This window comes from Pholis gunnellus (assembly GCF_910591455.1).
Source record: "Pholis gunnellus genome assembly, chromosome: 19".
In the NCBI taxonomy this organism is placed as follows: domain Eukaryota; kingdom Metazoa; phylum Chordata; class Actinopteri; order Perciformes; family Pholidae; genus Pholis; species Pholis gunnellus.
Window position 1 is genome coordinate 15,952,910 of NC_136546.1, and position 16,490 is coordinate 15,969,399.

Sequence of the window (16,490 nt, forward strand, 5' to 3'; positions counted from 1 at the left end):
ATAAGACTTTTGTAACATGCTGGAAGATTCCCCCAAAAGACCAGCTTTGAATAACAGCAGTGAACCACTTTGTTATGCACATCATACATTTTTATTACCATAAATGATCCTCCAAAATGAATAAACAGAGACTTTCAAGTAATAAAACAATTTGGGAAAATGTGTTTTTACCAGAATAGCAGGATTATTTAGGCGTGGTGAAGCCCTTTATGTTGTGTAACAGATGGAGGCCGCTGAAGGAAAATGTCAGACGGCAAAGCAGAACAAGGCGGCGTCCAAGCTGCCTCAGCGGCTTCTCTGTCTTGTCTCTTTGTCTCTTTGTGTGAAAGTGAAGGGCTAGTGGCATTTAACACCATGCTTCTGTACCTTTTCAGTTGTTTTTCCAATAGTGACAATAAGAGATTCAGGAAGCCATCAAGGGGAAAAACAATATGCAACAACATTCAACCCTAAAATGCATTTTCCAGCTGGCCTGAACGGGACGATGTGCTTTTTAAGAAGGGTGTTCTCTGTAACCAGCAGCTTTTATTTCGTAAGGCTTTTCAAGCACCTTGTTTTGAGTACAGCCACACACAGCTCCCACTGCATTTACATCACTAAAATATAGAGACATATACACAGGTATATGCACAAATATATTGCCACAATAAAGCGATTGAATAGATGGTAGATTTAAAATAACAATGTACAACCAAAAGTTTGCAACAAATCTAGAACGATTGTAATTTGCAGTTTGGCCAAAATAAATCCTTTGACAAATTAAAAACAAAAAAAATTACTAAACATAGCTTTAGGCAACTCATTCTACAACTAAAGTGTAATAGATGAAAATTAAGAATCATGATGGTGAAGGAAACAAAGGGCCCTTATGTTTGACGCACTAGCACAAAGCTAAACCAGCTCATGCTTTCCATTTACGTTTCCTTAATTAAGCTAAAAGATGAAAGTAATAAGAGTTATAAGGCTATTTACAAAAGGGAGGAAGGGAGGGGATGGACGAGGCGCAGTTGTCATGATTCAATACAGTAAATCATTGTATTCAAAGAATTAATTTCTACAATAACGAGGAGCCTCACGTGGGATTCTTCCTGCCATGGATCAAGATCAAGGGTATCCAATCACATCACAGCTGCAACAGGGTGATATCAAATCAGATCTGCACAGGATCCAATCATTTTACAGAGAAGACTACTAAAGTCCCTGAGGAATGAAAACCCACCCAGACTGGCCACTCACATTGCGCACACACGCACACACACACACACACACACACAGACACACACAGTACTTGTGATCAAGTTTTCTCGAATCCCACGGAGCGCCACGTTAAAGGAGTCGCTCCTCGGGGATGTTCAAGATTGTCAGGATCATCACAATGATGTTAAAGCAGGTTTCTTCTGAACCATCACATCTGGTCTGTCATGTTTTTTGCCACATTCACAGCTCCCTCCCCTCCCCCCTTTACCTTTACATGTTCCTCAGTTTTAAGTTCGTTTTCAAGTCCGGAGCAGAGCACAGAGCCTCCTCGAGATATTTCTGTGGCTACTCGCTCAATCCAATATTTTTCAGAGAAGGGAAGAGTGAAGACGTGGCTCTCAGTTTGTTGGTCAAAGATGAAGGGGCATCTCGGGTTGGCTGAAACGTGTTGGTTTTTTTTCGTCACAACGGTCGTGCTGTGTGACATTTAAAAGATTCCCCCTCCTCTACATCAGCATTATGGATTCCCACAGAAAGAGACGCCACGCTAGGACTGGCTGTAGGAGTTGCTTTGGTTCCCATTGGAGCTTTGGTCACTCTCACTGTAGACAGACAGAAGAAATATTACACACAGCTGAGATACAGTATGACTTGACATGTGCGGTTGTAGGATATTATGACACCAAGTAAATGCAGCTTTGTGCTCAGTGGAGGTACTGCCAAATGGTTGGATTTGATTAGAAATTAAATTACTTCCTAATTTATAAAGCCAGCTATTTTTACAGGTTTTTAAATGTGCTCAAGAATTCACAAAAACGTCAATTTAAAAAGCATAAAATCAATGACCAGTTCAATCACGATGCATCATCAGGTAAAGACAAACGTGTTCTGCCGCTGCTAGTCAGCTAACATTTCCTGAGATGCAGTGACGAAAAAATGGATAGTGATGTGAGAGACAACCCTGCGCCAGTAAAATCTCCACAGTGTGTCGAGGAAATACGACCCTGAATACATTGAATTAGGATTCATAAAACATATTTACACCCCAGTTTTTTTCATGTAGTTTTTTTTTCTCATTTATTTTGGAAAAGTGGGCCTTAACTCACAGAACAGTTGAGAGCGTCTGCTGTATATGACGGCAGGTTTACGCACAGAGCAGAGTCATTGTTCACCTGTTCGGAGGAGGTTTGGGCTTCGGCATCTTGTTCAGCACGGCAGCGATCTCCTTTCTGTCATCAAAATTCTTCCACTGGTCATAGAGCTTCAGAATGACACGGATGATCTCCAGGATCTGGAGAGAAAAACAAAAACCGAAGTAAACGTATGTGGATCCACCGCTGCTCAATACGAAATAGTCCCAAAGCGAAATGGGTTCTCTCCCAAGTATTTATTTGAAGTATGTGACACTGTGAGATGTATGTTGTATGTGTCTCAAGCTTAATTAATTCAGATTCTAAAACATGTAAAAATGTTTTTTTTGAGAATGTGATATTCTTACTTTGTCCATGTCAACAGAGAGCTCTGCAAACCACTGCCTGGCATCCTTCTGCTGTACCACACAGGCAACGTGCAGACAGGCTGCGAGAGGAAAGGAGCTGATCATGTTACCGCTAATGTTCTTATTTTAAGTCAGTAACTACATTAAACAGCTGCAATGAGAAATGCATGGGGACAAATCTTACCCAAGGCAATCATGAAGGGAGGGTAGAGCAGACACAGATCCGTCCTATATGTGTCGTTCACTATTCGCCTGGTTCAGAGAGATAACAGCGCACACACACTGAGTAAATCTACCAACAACAGCTAAATCTAGGACTCAAAAGACGTCAAAAGAGACGGTTAACTCCACACAGACGGTATCGTACCAGGCCAGGGGCAGCAGCATGTCCTCCTGTCCCATATCCTGCACATACTGCAGCAGTGGTCTGTAGGGGTGGTACACTATGAGGCAGCAGTCCTGAAAAAAAAAGACAACAATAAGAAATCCAAGCATTTAATCAAGAATACAGCTTACAGTACGGCAGCAATGACACAAAGCTCTCTCCACTCACCATCAACTCCAGAAGGTAGAACTCACATTCTAATATCTGTAAAAGACACAAATTTAAATAGTTTTTAACATATCAGATCGGTTAAACTGAACCTGTTTCTACATACAACACTTTGGCACCTTCGTCATAGGGTCTAACAAAAAACATGTATTGTGTATGGCAGGTATAAACCTATTTACTTATGATTATGTGATACTTTCTAATGTTAGACCGATCTGCCTACAGTGGAATGCAGACTTCGGCGTCTCAGCCAACACTCAGACATTCTCCTCCTATATGGAAGCACCCAGCACATCTATATTTAATGAGACTATTTCCAAACAGTGGGCAGAAAAGGGAATTATAACTTTTGAGAGCTCGTATGACAGTGGAACTATTCCCTCATTCAAACAAAGAAAAAGTATCTTTATCTGAACTTCATTCGGTATCTCTTGCTCTTCCCACACCGACGAGGAGATCCACATTTTTATTGAAAGACGGATGCTATCTGTGAATTCATTATATTCTATTACAGTGCATATATGTATTCCATGTGTATAAATACATCCTTGACAGGCTGAAAATAATGCTTCAAGTAGAATATATCTTTAGGTGGTTTATTATGTTTCGTTCATAGTAAGCAGTGCATGTATTTTCATGTGAATGAGCACTTCAAAGCTTACACAAAGCTTAAACTTCTTTGTTGTCATATTGCCCCGTTTGTCCCCGGTCCACAATCACGTATACTACGTCTGCAGGTTGGACATGAAAAATGAGGTCGCAGGAGTTGCAGCAACCCCGCTAACTCATTCTCCACTACGTGAACCACTCCCTTTTTTTAATCGCACCGCGGTGGCTCACTATAAATAATAGTTTACACAGCTTTCAGACAGGCAGCATGTCACCACAGCCCCGGGGAGGCCGTCCTGGCGACTCGGTGGAGATGCAGAACCAATGCGTGCACACGGGTAGCTGTGGTCGAAGCCAACTCCCACAGCTACAGGACTTGTATCATAGGTTTGCGAACATTAGTTGTGGAATCTCACGTATTGATGGACTCCGACATGGCAACACTGTGTTACAGTGTAAGGGGCTCCGGGTACGCTGTAATGTAGCGAGGCAGTGCATAAGGGAAGAGGAAGCAGGAACACATTCAAACTAGCATATGGTTATCGGAACCATATGAATTACAGTTCATCTCTTTTCACTACCAAGTGAACTCAAGCCCTCCATTTAATTCCACACGCACGCACGCACACGCACGTGCGCACACTCTGGTGTTGTTCGCTCTGCATCTAAATGCATAAAATGGATTGTGACACAAACATTTTACTTACATGATTCATTCTGTAAGGGAACTCCTTTGGAAAGGCATAGGAAAATCTGGTTTTCACTGTTTGAGAAAATAAACATGATTATAACATCTCCACTGCAGAAGAAACAACACAATTTGAGCGACTAGGTTTAGGAAATATATGAGAAAAAATGGCGACTTACACACAGACGTTGCTGCAGAGATCAGCCGGGTATTGGATACAACTCCAAATTCCTGAGTGAGCATAAACGTGTTGAGCACAGAACAGATAAGCAGAGCACATATACAGCAGAAGTTACTACTTTACTAAACATTCTTGTCCACAGAATTGTCCATACCTCAACTTTAGAAGCCAAGAAAACACAGGTAGGAGCCATGAGCACTGGATCTATACTTTTCAGGGAATACCTGCAAACAAAAGGAGATACAGAAAACAATAGCTTTAGCAATGTGGACATGATGACGGACTTCTTCACCTATGCTGATAAGAGAATGTTGGTGAAGTTTGCCAAACATTGTTCAGCTTTAACAGCAGAACGAGATTTGAGTTTTACAACCAAATGACTATAACCACAGTCCTCGATGATATGTATTCTTATATCATATGATGCGATACCTGGCGTAGAAGCGTTTGAAGTAAACGGTTGCAGTGGCAATGACCTGCTGCCGCAGCTTCAGGTGTTCCCCCAAAGCCTGGATCACTGAAAGAGACACAATTACACGTTAAATACCGGAGAGTAAAATAAGATGACTACATTTCAGTAGGACAGGAAGTCACATATATACATATGATGTTGTGTAATTTCATGTAAACACTCAAATTTAACAGATACCATTAGCAAAGAATATCTGCAGCTTCCAGTACTCCTCTTCTGAGAGGAACTTCAGATCCTTCTGGCGCTCCTTCATCAGGTCCTGCTTGTCCAGAACCCACTGCAGACTTTAACAAATGAAACAAACACATATTACCTCAATATTCTCATAGTTATGTTGGTTATTTAAACTGTCATCAAACAAGCTAGCGGGTAGCACAGCAGCATAAACCACCGTTAGCCGTCTGTGTTGCTGCCACAAAGCATAGATTATAAAAGTTAATATAAATAACAACAACCTTTGTCTTTAATACGTTCGCTTTTCAGTCTTTATTAAAATTGGTCTGTATATATCGTAGCAACAGTTCAGGGGACCGTTACGATAAACCCGCACACAGCTAACGCTAGGCCTCCAAACACAGACGTTGGTTTGCTAAATAAAGACGTAGCAAGTCACATTTTAAATAAAAACGTACTAATGAGAACTTTGCCAGAAGTTTCCCGCCATGTCGTCGCTGTTGAGGTAGAGAAGGACACTTTTTTTAACGATACAACTTCTTTACTACAAAGAAGCGAACAGCAGAGGCAATGTTGTTGTGCCCAGCAGACACTGGGGTGACATCAAAAACGTCCCGGAGAAGCACGGAGAACTCCATGGAATGGTTCCGGAATTTTAGTTCCACCTTTAAAACGTCAAAATACTGTTTCACTACAAGTATATATAGATGATTTATCATTCAATCTGCATCATGTGAATTAGAAAAAGATTTTAATGTTGGTTTAATATGTCCAGTAAATGTGGGCACGCACATTCCTATGCATGTTAGTCATCAGATAATAAAATTAAGATTCTTTCTGTCGTCTGTAATAAGTTAATTGACGCAACCTTGATAAATGTTTGTAGGGACATTCATTCTAGGGTTGGGAAGGTTCAACATGCCTGTGTAGTTTAGGGAAGGGCTGGTAACGTTAGCCTATATAAAGACCCCACCACAGACCAAAAGGTGCGAGTGACCAGTTTCCAGTCCCCCAGTTAAAGTTGCAGAACTTACAGAAGCGTCAACATGAGCCGCAGTCCAGAGAGGATGTCTTCATACCGCCGGCATTTCGAGGGAACCCTGGCTGCCCCTCCTGCCTACCAGCTCCGGGTATCTAGTCGCTCTCCCACCCGAAGGGAGACACGCCACCGGTCGGCCAGTTTCACCCGGAGTGGGACGATGGGCCGCAGAGTCATGTCAAAGGCTCGCATGACCAGGTGAGTCAGCTCCAGGGTAATATCAGATCTTTTAATTAAGTAGAAATACAAAAGTATTGGCATCAAAATTAAAGTGCCAAAAGTAAAGTAATTTACAGTCCATTTCAGAATAATGCATATTATAATTTTGAATTCTGAGTATCAATATATTATTGTTGATGCTACTTTACTGTAGCAGCTGGTAAAGCTCGGGATTATTTATTACTACTATATGTCGGGGAGCTTTTAAATTCAACCAAGGTTTCAATTAAGTCTTATCTTTATAAAAAATACAAAAGAAATATATCATAATGTATTTTTGATTATACTTTGTATGCTCTTAATCGGCAAAGTAATAACTAAATGTATCAAATAAAGGTAGTGAAGTAAAAAGTACAATACTTCCCTGTGAAATGCAGTGAAGTAGAAGTATAAAGTAAAGTACAAGTACATCAGTTACTTTCATCACTGATTATGTTGACTTAGTTGTAATTCATTTTTAAATATGCAGCAAAATTAAATGCTAATATTAATCTAAATCACTTCATTTATGATCTGAATTTGTTAATGCGTCCAATGCAGCTTTAATGACAAATTAAATCTCATAGTTATTACAGTGTGCATGTATAATAAGCATTGAATGGGTGTAGATTTGTCAAAATGAAATAAATGAAGAAAAAAAACCATCCATAAAATCAAATGAATCAAATTGATCAAGTTGAAACTGTTTTCCGGTCCCGTCTGCAGCGGTGTGAGTATGGAAGCGCTGTGCTTTGGCATGTCCATGGGGCTAGGACCAAAACTGGACCTGGATGCGGCTGCAGCAGAGAACCGGACCTTTATGACAACCCGCACTACTGAGAGGCAGGAGATGGTAGCACTCAACGACCGCCTGGCAGTGTATATTGAAAAGGTGAGAGGACCAACTGCAAACAGATACACATGTGCTCATGTTTCACTCCTTAAATGACACGGAAATCATCATATTCATTTCTTGACATGTGAACTTTGCAATCTGACTTCTTGATGGTGTTTTCCACCCTGAACTCTTTAGATCTTCAGCCCATAACTCTTTCTTCAATTATTCTCACATAAGGCACTATAAAAAAATGCAACACATGTACTGAAATACTGCAATGACTTTGTTTTTGTACATTCAACTTGTAATCATCCGGTATGTCTATGTCACTGGCATTTCTTCTTGTAGGTGCGAAACCTGGAGTCAAAAAACAAGCTGCTGGAGGCTGAGATTGAGGCCCTGAAGAGCCGCCATGTGAGACCATCAGGCGTCAGGCAGCTGTACGAGTCCCAGCTGAAGGAGCTCAACAGGGACGCAGAGAGAATAAGAATCCAGAGGGTGAGGGGAGCCCACTTCTCCTGACTGCAATATGTTTAGATCATGGTTTGATGTGATTATTGTAGAAGCCAGGTTTGGTAACATTGGAGCTAATTTTCACCCCATTATCTGCTGCATGTTTGATCTTTGTAGGATATGTCTTTGGCAGCCAAGGAGGCAATGTTGGGCCAGTTTGAGATGCTGAAGGCCAAATACAATGAGGATGTGGATGCCCGGAAAAAGGCGGAGCATGATATTGAGAATCTCCGTCCGGTCAGAAACTTGTAGTGAAAATGAAAAGCTTTAAATTCATATACAAGGCTTGTGAATAAAACTGGCTTAATTTCACCAAACCATTCAAACCAGATGTGTTTCAATGTCCCAGGAAGTGGATAAATCAACTTCATTACGGATTGCGCTGGAGAAACAGCTGGAAAACCTGGAGATTGAGCTGGCCTTCCTTCAGAGAGTTCACAAGAAGGTAATGTATGCTTGTCTCTCCATCCACTGCATACTCTGTGTATGAGTCAGTGGCTGGTGGCTGACATGCCTTTCATATTATCATTAATGGTTTAATAGGCTGGTAATTATTGCAATGACACGTTAAACTTAGAAGAGACCTCGTTGATGGATAGAGTGAGTAACGTCGCAAATGTGGCAATTATCAGCATGGTGTGAAGGACTCATAGGAAGCTTAACGGGAAAGCTGTAACTGGCGTGTGGTGCAGAGGGGTGGGGTGAACCTTTCTATCGCTATTCCTCTAACTCTGGTTTGTTTGTGGTCCACTGAAAGGAAATTGAGGAGCTGGTGCAAAAGATCTATTCAGCAACCACCAAGGTGGACCTAACCTTTGGCCTCCCGGACCTCTCCTCTGCTCTCAAACTGATTCAGTCTCAGTACGACAGCATTGCTGCAAACAACCTGCAGGTAGGGTGCAAAAATGAACCATGTTCACTTCAACAAGTCTAATGTACAACAATCTACATTAAGGAACTGTGAAATAATGGTAGGTCGTTACATTGAAACACTGTTAATGTGTGTTGTTCCCCAGGAAATGGACACTTGGTACAGGACAAAGTTTCAGGACCTGAGCAGCGCCTCCACCAAACACGTTCGAAGCACTCGAAGTATTAAAGAGGAAATCGCAGGCTATAAGAAGGATGTGAGTCTGATGCTCTGTTCTTGTTTATGGTGACTACAACTACTTCATAGCATACAACAGGTGTGTGTTTATGTGTGTATATATAGCTTCTCACCAAGGAACGTGAATTGGAGGCACTGAAGACAAAGAATGAGTATCTGGAGGCTCAGATTCGTGATGCAGCGGGAAAGTACAAGAAGAAGGAGGAGGACTTACAGGTGACATGATGTGAATATGAAGACCTTTTCTAGTCATCCTCTGACCCCAAATTCCTTAAAATGATGCGATTCTGTTGTATTCTTTCTATTGCAACAGGAGCGTATAGAGGCGATTAAACTGGATCTGAAGGTGACCAAGGAGAAGATCGCTGTGCTGCTGCGGGAATACCAGAAACTGCTAAATGTAAAGATGGCTCTGGAAATTGAGATCACCACCTACAGGTGAACAAAACATACCCTCATGCCATTTCCACAGTATGTTAACCTGACTGTTTTACATTTGGTAGAAAACACAAGACACGCAGGGTAGTTTTACATTCGTATGCGGCATTCATTCCAACTTCGTTCCCCTCTGTTCATTTGTCAGGAAGCTGATTGAGGGGGAAGACAGCCGTCTGGACACCATGGTCCGAAACCTGTCCCTCACTGGAGGACTGCATCTCACCTCCGGCGTCTGCATGCACGCTGCCTCGGCCTCCGATAGCTCTGCCCCTGCAGCCACTTCAAAGCTAGGTGGGGCCTCCGGCGACAAGACCGGTAGCGGGGCTGAGAAAGCTCCGGCTGCTGCCCGGGTGGAGGTGGCCTCATCAGACGGTCACTTACAGGAGCAGGCGACTGAGAGGTCTGAGAGGAAGACGGTCCTGATCAGGTAGAGGGTGACTTTGGAACGGAATGTCTATTGTCTGACATTATCATTATTAATCAATACTATTCATTAATATCATTACTACTAGTATTTGCTCAGGCTTCCCTCTGTTCTCTAACAGTTTCAAACATACACACACTCATACACGTTTGTTAAGCTTTGTTTTGCCTTGTTTGGCCTATATTTCTGTCTATTCCCATGTATTGTGTACATATTGTGTATTTTGTCCCTATTTTATGTATAACCCTTTGCACAAAAAAATATTAAAATACATTTGGGGTTGTACATCTAAAATACTACTACTAATAACAACAAACATTTGTATTTTGTTCTCAATCAGAATCTCTTACTGATACGGTAAAACTTCCTATTTCTCCATCCATTTTTTCCCAGAACAGTTAAGACAGATGAGGACAGTTATGAGCGCGACACGCTGGAGCGCACCATCACCATTTCTGGAGCAGCGGACGACACAGATGAAGAATAGATTGCTCATCTACCCCAGATCTCACCTAGAGACCCTTGCTAACTATACGCTGTGCAACAACGTTCTATGTTATTATGTTATTCAGAATTCAATTTACATGCCATGTCCAGTGATCCTAATTCTCGGTCAGACTCACACTGCTTTTCTGCTCTTTTAATCCTCATGTGTGTCAGAAATGTGTCTTCCAAAGTAACAATAAACAGCAAGCAATCACAGTTGTGGTTTTTATTCAAATCAAAAGAGACACTTACACAGACACTATCTCTTTTCTTTGTTGCCATTATTTATTTAAACCAAAGTAGCAAATGCTTTCCAACGGACAAGACCAATTGCTACAACTCCCTCGTGTAAACTTGTGATTTCAAATAAATTAGATACAGGTACCGGTCAGAAAGATTCCATTTAGTACGAAGTTACATATTAACCAAAAGTTAAGACTTTGTAAATTTGTTTGTAATGACAATTTATGTTTTAACTATGGCATATATAAAGGTAAAGTGGCATATTTGTATTACACAGAAACCCATATTTACAGGCACGTAGCAGCCTGTTTGAACCGCAATGACATTACATGAGAAGCACTACTTAAAGTAGCATAAAATCCCTTCATTGTATCACCCTGTCTGTCCTAATGACAGATAAATACAAAGAAGTAGAGAGAACTAGAGTAAAGTACCAAGTGCAATTAACTGTATAAAACTATTTGGCAACTCACCAAAAAGAAACAATTTTGATAAATTACAACTTACGTTAGATTGCATTAAAGAAGCACAGATTGATTAGTCAGTGTTGTGTGATGGTGCGTAAGTGTTTCTAGTGCAATGGTTTGGGTTCCCCCCCGACTCCCCCGGCGAGACGATAAACCGCAAGGCTGACTTCATGTGCAAGGTCATCAGCGCTCTCCTGAAACACAGACACAATACCTGTTTGTATCACAGAACAAAAAAAGGACAGGAAAACGTCCAAAAGAGAACCAAAAAGACAGTCTCACCTGTGTTTCTGCCTCGGCGTAAACTCTCACCACGTCCTCGGTGCCGGAGGGTCTCACGAAGGAGCGAGCCCGACTGTACTTCTTCACTAAACCGTCGACGGCCTCCTGAAGTCCCGTTGGGCTCACTGCCCGTCTCTCTGCGTCTGTGGTGTCTATCACCCTGCGGTCCGACACCTGCAGAAAAATAAATAAATCAAGCCCAGATACAGATTGAAGTACTTTTATATTGATAATAAAAGGCTGTGATTGTGAAATTTGAGGACTCATAATGGATGTTTGAGAAAGACCTGCTGCTGGTCAAAACCAGAAAAGAGACCTAATAATTTCATGATCATGAACTTGTCAAGTCAAGAAATCACAACAAAGCTGTAACTTTAAAACTGCAGCTGAAGCAGCTCTTCAAAATGTGAAGTACAAGGATGGAGAGAGAGAGAACTGAGGCATACTTTTTAATCTAGGTAGAATATTTTCACATATAATACATCCAATAAAATTTAAAACTAGACTTTTTAAGGCCTGTTTTGTAGCAGCGCCTGCACTTCGAAGGGGGCAAAGACAAACAATTTCCCCACAGGATTTGCCATCAGAAATGTTGTACATTATAACACATCAACGAATGAGTACCTTGACTTTGAGCTGCCTGTTTGGCAGGTCTTTGTAGATGGAGTTCCACTGCTGGATAGTCATACCCTTGATGGCTAATATGGCTTCGATCAGCAGCATGTCAGAAATGGCATCACCTACAGTCTGTAGAAGATAGAAACACAGAGTAGCACATCAGAACTGGGAGTGACTTTAATAATACTGCTGTGTTTGCTTTAACGGTTGAGTGAAATGTGTTTGATGTGCGTGGCCACCTGGTTGACGACGTTGACAGTGTTCTGCAGCAGGAGAGCTGCTCTCTTCCTCTCGTCGTTGGTGTTGGAGTCCTCAGCTAGCTGCTGGAACTTCTCTTCAGCTGCTTTACTGAACAACACCTGACGACAGCAACAGAAACGCATTACGCCACAACACACTACACCGTGTTGAGATTTATACCACACATTTATTGATCAATGTATTGTGATATTTGTGCTAGCTTAGTGATTTGTGTGATCTGTTTAAGTGTGTCTGATCTACTCACAGTTCCATGACCGTTGGCCTCGAAGTACACGCCGATATCAAACTCCTTGGCTGCATGGTGAAGGTGCTTCACTCCAGTTTTAGTACACCTCACGATCACCTAAGTCACACGGAAATGTGTGAACTTATTCATATAAAAAAATAAATAAAAGATTTCCACTTGTGTTTTCTCACCTTCATAGTGTCTTCCAAATAGTTTGTTGAGCTCCCATTAGCATAAGCAGTTTGCACCACTGCTATCTCCATGTCCAGACCAGCCTGGATGAACAGAAACAAACTATTTACTATAGGTTTTGTGTACATTTGTGCTTATTTATCGTTGACGGGTGTGTATTTGTGAGTATACCTGTGTGAGCAGCTCTTTAAGAAAAGTGCTGATGAGGGTCGCGACTTTATCTCCATCCAGCAGGTGAAACTGTCCCTCAGAGTCAGTGTAGTAGTAAACTATTCGATCAGCGTCACCGTCGAAGGAACAGCAGCGCTCCCCAGAGTTAATCTTCATGCCTTTACAAAGAGAGAGAAGAGGAGAGAGAGAGAGATAAATAAAAACAGCACCCATCTTTCTGATGTTCAAGTTTTCTGTTGGTTAAATTTATCCCTTTTCTAACAAAAGCTGCATTTACAGGGACACAGAACTTGGCAAAGATGTCATATTAAGAGTGTAACTGCGCGCATAAGACCAGAATTTATAGTAATTATTTTAGCAATTTGTGATAAACAGTCTCCATCTTGTGGTCAAATATTGCATCTATGATATTATATGAACATCTACTGTTTTGTTGTCACTCTATATATGATACTATATTTAGTAAGTAGATGAAACATATTTTCCTTTTAAGACAAATAATATGAATCTATATTGCTTCTTCCGACAAGTCTAGAAAGCACAGTCGCACCTGTTGGAGGTTTTTGCTGCACTTTGACAAAGTCAGCCCCACACTGGTGGTTAAGCTTTCCGGTACTGCCGTCGTTGAACAGCGAGAGGTGCAGCTCCTTCTTCAGGTGACTCTCCATCTCACGCACCTTTATGGCCCCGATACCATTAGCGCCGTCCACAGAGAGGTGCTTCTGGTCGTCTGTACAATTGGACGCCTACCAGAGAGGAAAAAGATGGAGGTAAGGAGAAATGGCTGATTCCTGCATGCATGGATGGATCTTTGCAAAAACCACACATCCAAATGTACGGGGCTTGAATAATGTTTTCTTACATTCTTTGTGAGCTGAATGAAAGCTTGGCAGAGTTTCTTATAGTATCCCTCCACTGTGGCTTCTCCATATTTACCCTGAGTGTTCTGACAGCAAATCATGTAGTGGAGCTGCGGGGTGGTCACCAAACCATAGTCTGATGGAATCAGATGAGAGAGTCAGAGGGTAGATAAAGAGCAAATAATAAAACTAAGTCAGTAAACAAAGCAGTTTAATATGAGGAAAAACAAGTTTAATTAACCACACCTTTGCTTTGACCACCAAGTGCAGATACCCCATCCAATACTGCCTCTGAAAGGCTCACACTGCTGCTTCTATAGTTAGATGACACGTGTGTGTTTTAGTCTTTTGTAAAGGTAAATAATTAGCTGTCTTGTCAACACTTAAGAGGCATAAAAAGTCATTAAAATGCGAGTTAGTTTAGCTTTCTGCAGTTACTCGGTTGGCCTAGGTGTATCTAAGAAATCCAAACACGAAATGAATGAAGATCACATACCTGGTGTCTTTGCCCACAAACACGTTCGCCTCCTGGCTCATGTTTATAGCCTCCTTCTCTATAACGTCCTTCAGAGCAGCGAGCAAGTCTTCCTGCTCGGCGTTGGCCAGCTGGGTGGCGTAGCCCTCCCATGTCGGTGTCACCATCTCCCCCATGGGGTCAACCAGCTTCACCCCGTTGTCCTCCTACACAAGTAGAGATATCAAGAGAGAGGCAGGAGGAATATTAGGGTTATGATGTTTATTCTGGTAAGATCACATTAAACTAGCCAACAGATAGTGAGAGGTTGAACCTGACAATTTTCAATTAGGAATATGGAATATAAAACCAATAATCTAACATATCCAAACACAACACAAACTAAATCATGGATCTATGGCAATATGTCTGCATGTCTTTCTCACCTCAGGGTTGTGTGATGCGGTGACCATGACTCCAATGGTGGCTTTGGTCTTTTTGGAGCGTAAGGTGGCCAATAGTCCCATCCTGAACATAATGTGGTCCAGTAATTTCGCATTGGTCCTAAAACCAGCAGTACCATAGTGCAAAACCAACCCTGCAGGCTTAGGGTGCAGAGCGGACTGCTTTGACACTTCCTGAAACGGGGCCATCTCTGAAACATATAATAAAGACATAAACAGACCAGACAGTGGTGGAAGAAGTAATACGGTCCAATACAACAATGCAGAAATAAAACAATCAAATGCTTGCTTAATTTACAGTGCAGAGGCATTATCATCGAAACTTACTTTAAGTATCAAAGTAGAAGTACTTGTTGTTATGTTTTCATATAGATAATAGACTGAAAACATCGTTTGAGCCTTTTTAGATTCATTGAAACATAACGAACATGTCTTTAAAAACGCAGGCTGAAATCAACGCCTAAGATAAGCTTTTATATAACATGTCAAAGGGCAAGACACGAGGGCAAAGTTTGCAATAAATTAGGGCGTCAGTCTGTCACTTAACTAAATAGAGCAATTCAATGAACTGAATCATAACAATTGACTGAGACTTACTTACATTGACATTAACGAACTTGAAATACATTAACAGAGAGCACACACGGGGGCTTCCAGCGCTGAACGTAAGAGACCACCCGAAGTTACAAATAAAAGAGCATTAAGTTGTTTTTAATTCACTTACTGTTTAGTTCTGTGGGTGTTCAGCCGTTTAGCGTCGGCCATGAAACACTTCCTGTTTCTCCGGCTGACGACGTGGCCACAGTTCCGTGTAAGTCACGTGATGCACGTGACGTGAGTCACGTGATGCACGTACGTCACGTGACTTTTCTCCTACCACGAATTTCTCCCATTACTCTGATGCAGAGACTCCCTGAACACCACAACCAAGCCAGATCTCTACATGATATTACACATTTTTTTTTTGTATTTGAAAAAACAACAAGCGGTTTGCTTTTAATTTCCGGTTAGACCCATTTTAGCCAAAAGGGTTTCCAAGAAAATGATGAATACGCTATTTTAGGCACATATAGAGCAATTATGGATCCTCTCTCTGTCAGATCTTGTCTTAACAGTATCGTGGGCCAAATCAAACCCCAGATCTATAGGCTGCCTTAATATATTTAGGCAATTATATGTTCTGATTATATCTTACAGAAAATGTTTTACGTTCATCATCTGTCAGTTGCGTGCAAACCTGATGCATATAGCCTACATGCAGCAGCAAATACGCCACAGTCACGCTCGTATATTAACCCTTACGTTTCTTATCACCATGACTCCACTTTAAGAGACGTGGGATGCGACGTGTGTCATCCAACCCTGTCCAAGAACCCGCTGGTGGAGTTGAGTCTAGGACGAATAGATAGGCCACATAAATCAACAAACGACACGGGGGGGGAGGAGAAAAAAAGGAAATTCCCTTCTGTCTTTTCCTTTTCCTGAGCATCTTGCGCTGCGCAGTGTTGGCGACAACGGGGAGCGGTGCGCATTTTCTGTCGATCTGACGAGTGGCCCACAGCGGCATATTTCTGAGCCGAAACGGAAAGAAACACCGCAATCTGAAAACCAATGAGGAAATAACGGCTCTTCTCTTATTTTGAAAGCCTTTTATTCATGCACTGACGCGGGAGGAAAGACCCGATGCCCCCTCCAAACGGGATATTTGACCGACCTATGGAGTGTTGATTTACATTCCGTCATTTCCCAAGAATATTTTTTGGACACTCCGAGGAGCCTCGCTTGCACCGCATTTTTTCATTGGCCTATTTCATTTTTTTTTTAAATAATTGCTGC

At 41.7% G+C, this 16,490-nt stretch overlaps 3 protein-coding genes across 3 annotated transcripts; 1 reads left to right on the top strand and 2 right to left on the bottom strand.

Moving 5' to 3' along the window:
- Window positions 1-75: 75 nt before the first annotated feature.
- Window positions 76-5,959, bottom strand: ccnc (cyclin C). Its single transcript, XM_079180231.1, has 12 exons — window positions 5,831-5,959; window positions 5,376-5,482; window positions 5,159-5,243; window positions 4,881-4,950; window positions 4,725-4,776; window positions 4,565-4,620; window positions 3,249-3,284; window positions 3,063-3,154; window positions 2,880-2,947; window positions 2,696-2,775; window positions 2,370-2,488; window positions 76-1,799 (listed from the first exon to the last, which is right to left on the bottom strand). Exons 1-12 carry the CDS (start codon window positions 5,860-5,862, stop codon window positions 1,745-1,747), a joined length of 852 nt encoding a protein of 283 aa, XP_079036357.1. The 5' UTR covers window positions 5,863-5,959; the 3' UTR covers window positions 76-1,744.
- Window positions 5,960-6,418: 459 nt separating this feature from the next.
- ngs (notochord granular surface) lies at window positions 6,419-10,417 on the top strand (the record flags this gene model as incomplete). The annotated part of the gene is made up of 11 exons (XM_079180723.1): window positions 6,419-6,609; window positions 7,336-7,501; window positions 7,796-7,945; window positions 8,078-8,197; window positions 8,310-8,405; window positions 8,718-8,852; window positions 8,977-9,087; window positions 9,174-9,284; window positions 9,382-9,506; window positions 9,652-9,933; window positions 10,324-10,417. The coding sequence occupies 11 exons, from the start codon at window positions 6,419-6,421 to the stop codon at window positions 10,415-10,417; spliced, it is 1,581 nt and encodes a 526-aa protein (XP_079036849.1).
- A 217-nt stretch (window positions 10,418-10,634) lies between these two features.
- Window positions 10,635-15,454, bottom strand: pgm3 (phosphoglucomutase 3). Its single transcript, XM_079180639.1, has 13 exons — window positions 15,379-15,454; window positions 14,637-14,845; window positions 14,233-14,417; window positions 13,983-14,050; window positions 13,739-13,872; window positions 13,427-13,622; window positions 12,877-13,034; window positions 12,705-12,788; window positions 12,532-12,630; window positions 12,266-12,385; window positions 12,033-12,155; window positions 11,409-11,582; window positions 10,635-11,320 (listed from the first exon to the last, which is right to left on the bottom strand). The coding sequence occupies exons 2-13, from the start codon at window positions 14,841-14,843 to the stop codon at window positions 11,231-11,233; spliced, it is 1,638 nt and encodes a 545-aa protein (XP_079036765.1). The 5' UTR covers window positions 14,844-14,845; window positions 15,379-15,454; the 3' UTR covers window positions 10,635-11,230.
- Between the last annotated feature and the right edge of the window lie 1,036 nt (window positions 15,455-16,490).

What these genes read in the sequence shown, in the direction of transcription:
- ccnc (XM_079180231.1), bottom strand. Translation starts at nt 5,862, where the DNA reads ATGGCGGGAAACTTCTGGCAAAGTTCTCATTA. An exon ending in TCCCTTACAGAATGAATCAT is followed by an intron (nt 3,285 to 4,564) that starts GTAAGTAAAATG and finishes TGTCTTTTACAG; the next exon opens with ATATTAGAATGTGAGTTCTA. An exon ending in ATGCTGCTGCCCCTGGCCTG is followed by an intron (nt 2,948 to 3,062) that starts GTACGATACCGT and finishes TCTCTGAACCAG; the next exon opens with GCGAATAGTGAACGACACAT.
- pgm3 (XM_079180639.1), bottom strand. Translation starts at nt 14,843, where the DNA reads ATGGCCCCGTTTCAGGAAGTGTCAAAGCAGTCCGCTCTGCACCCTAAG. An exon ending in TTAAAGAGCTGCTCACACAG is followed by an intron (nt 12,789 to 12,876) that starts GTATACTCACAA and finishes CTGTTCATCCAG; the next exon opens with GCTGGTCTGGACATGGAGAT. An exon ending in ATTTGGAAGACACTATGAAG is followed by an intron (nt 12,631 to 12,704) that starts GTGAGAAAACAC and finishes CGTGTGACTTAG; the next exon opens with GTGATCGTGAGGTGTACTAA.